The sequence below is a fragment of the Apaloderma vittatum genome, unplaced genomic scaffold (assembly GCF_000703405.1).
Source record: "Apaloderma vittatum isolate BGI_N311 unplaced genomic scaffold, ASM70340v1 scaffold3466, whole genome shotgun sequence".
NCBI lineage: Eukaryota > Metazoa > Chordata > Aves > Trogoniformes > Trogonidae > Apaloderma > Apaloderma vittatum.
The window spans coordinates 38,298-39,809 of record NW_009722129.1 but is presented as its reverse complement, the minus strand read 5'-3'; the positions used below and the strand labels follow the sequence as shown (position 1 = coordinate 39,809).

The window sequence follows — 1,512 nt, the reverse complement described above, 5'->3', positions numbered from 1 at the left end:
CACCATCACCCTCATCAGCCTGGCGGGCTTGCTCATGCTCTTCACCGTGTTCGGAAACGTCCTCGTCATCATCGCCGTCTTCACCAGCCGGGCGCTCAAGGCCCCCCAGAACCTCTTTTTGGTCTCCTTAGCCTCGGCCGACATCCTAGTAGCCACCCTGGTCATCCCCTTCTCCCTGGCAAACGAGATGATGGGATACTGGTACTTTGGCAAAGTGTGGTGTGAGATCTACCTGGCCTTGGATGTGCTGTTCTGCACCTCCTCCATCGTGCACTTGTGTGCCATCAGCCTGGACCGTTACTGGTCCATCACGCAAGCCATCGAGTACAACCTTAAGCGCACCCCGCGCCGCATCAAGTGCATCATCTTCATCGTCTGGGTCATCTCGGCCGTCATCTCCTTCCCGCCACTCATCTCCATTGAGAAGAAGAGCGGGCAGCAGGCTGACCAGGGGGTGGCAGGGTGCAAGATCAATGATGAGAAGTGGTACATCATCTCTTCTAGCATTGGCTCCTTCTTTGCCCCCTGCCTCATCATGATCCTGGTCTATATGCGCATCTACCAGATAGCCAAGAGACGAACCAGGGTACCACTGAACAAGCGGGCAGAGCGCCCCGAGAAGAAGCAGAACGGCTTTGAGGACCTGCCAGCCACGGCTCAGCTCAATGGGGAGAAGGCGGCAGGAGGTGGCAGCAGGCAGGAGGGAGAGGTCAACGGCATAGACATGGAGGAGACCTCTTCCTCTGAGCACCAGGAGAACAACCAGTGTAAGAAGTCGGAGAGACCATCGAGAGGAAAGACCAAGACTAAGCTGAGCCAGATTAAGCCTGGGGACAGTTTGCCCAGGAAGGCAGAGGAGGAGAGGAACACCAAAGGGTCCCGGTGGAGAGGCAGGCAGAACAGGGAGAAGCGGTTCACCTTTGTGCTGGCAGTGGTGATTGGGGTCTTTGTCATCTGCTGGTTCCCCTTCTTCTTCACCTACACACTGACGGCTGTCTGCAAGAGCTGCTCCGTGCCTGAAACTCTCTTCAAGTTCTTCTTCTGGTTCGGTTACTGCAATAGCTCCTTGAACCCCGTCATCTATACCATTTTCAACCACGACTTCAGACGGGCCTTCAAAAGGATCCTCTGCAGGATAGAGAGGAAAAGGATTGTTTGAAGGACCCTTTGCTGTGGGCAGGACTAATACAAGACTTTGCGGGAGAGTGAGGCACGGCTGGCTGTGCTTGCATGGGATGGTTTCCTTCAGCTCGCAAGCAGGAAGCCTTTAGAAACCTGAGATGAGCCTGTGGGAACGCCGGGCAGCGGGAGTGAGGAGCAGCAGGCAAGTGGAAGTCAAAGCTGTGGCATTCGGCTTCCCGGGGTGGATGGCCTTTGACTTGCTTGGTTTATTTTGTTAGGTTGTTTTTTTTTTTCCCCCCTGTTGTCAGAATCTCTCAGTGGATATTTTTGGGACTGCTCAGTTTGACTCTTTAAAGACAAGCAGTGTGCAGATCCGTGAGATGAACAACA

The 1,512-nt window shown here is 54.4% G+C and overlaps 1 protein-coding gene across 1 annotated transcript; it reads left to right on the top strand.

The window, feature by feature from the left end:
• Positions 1-4: 4 nt before the first annotated feature.
• On the top strand, positions 5-1,159 carry ADRA2A (adrenoceptor alpha 2A; the record flags this gene model as incomplete). The annotated part of the gene is made up of 1 exon (XM_009871639.1): positions 5-1,159. A coding segment is annotated over one exon (1,155 nt), but the record flags the coding sequence as incomplete, so codon positions are not given.
• Between the last annotated feature and the right edge of the window lie 353 nt (positions 1,160-1,512).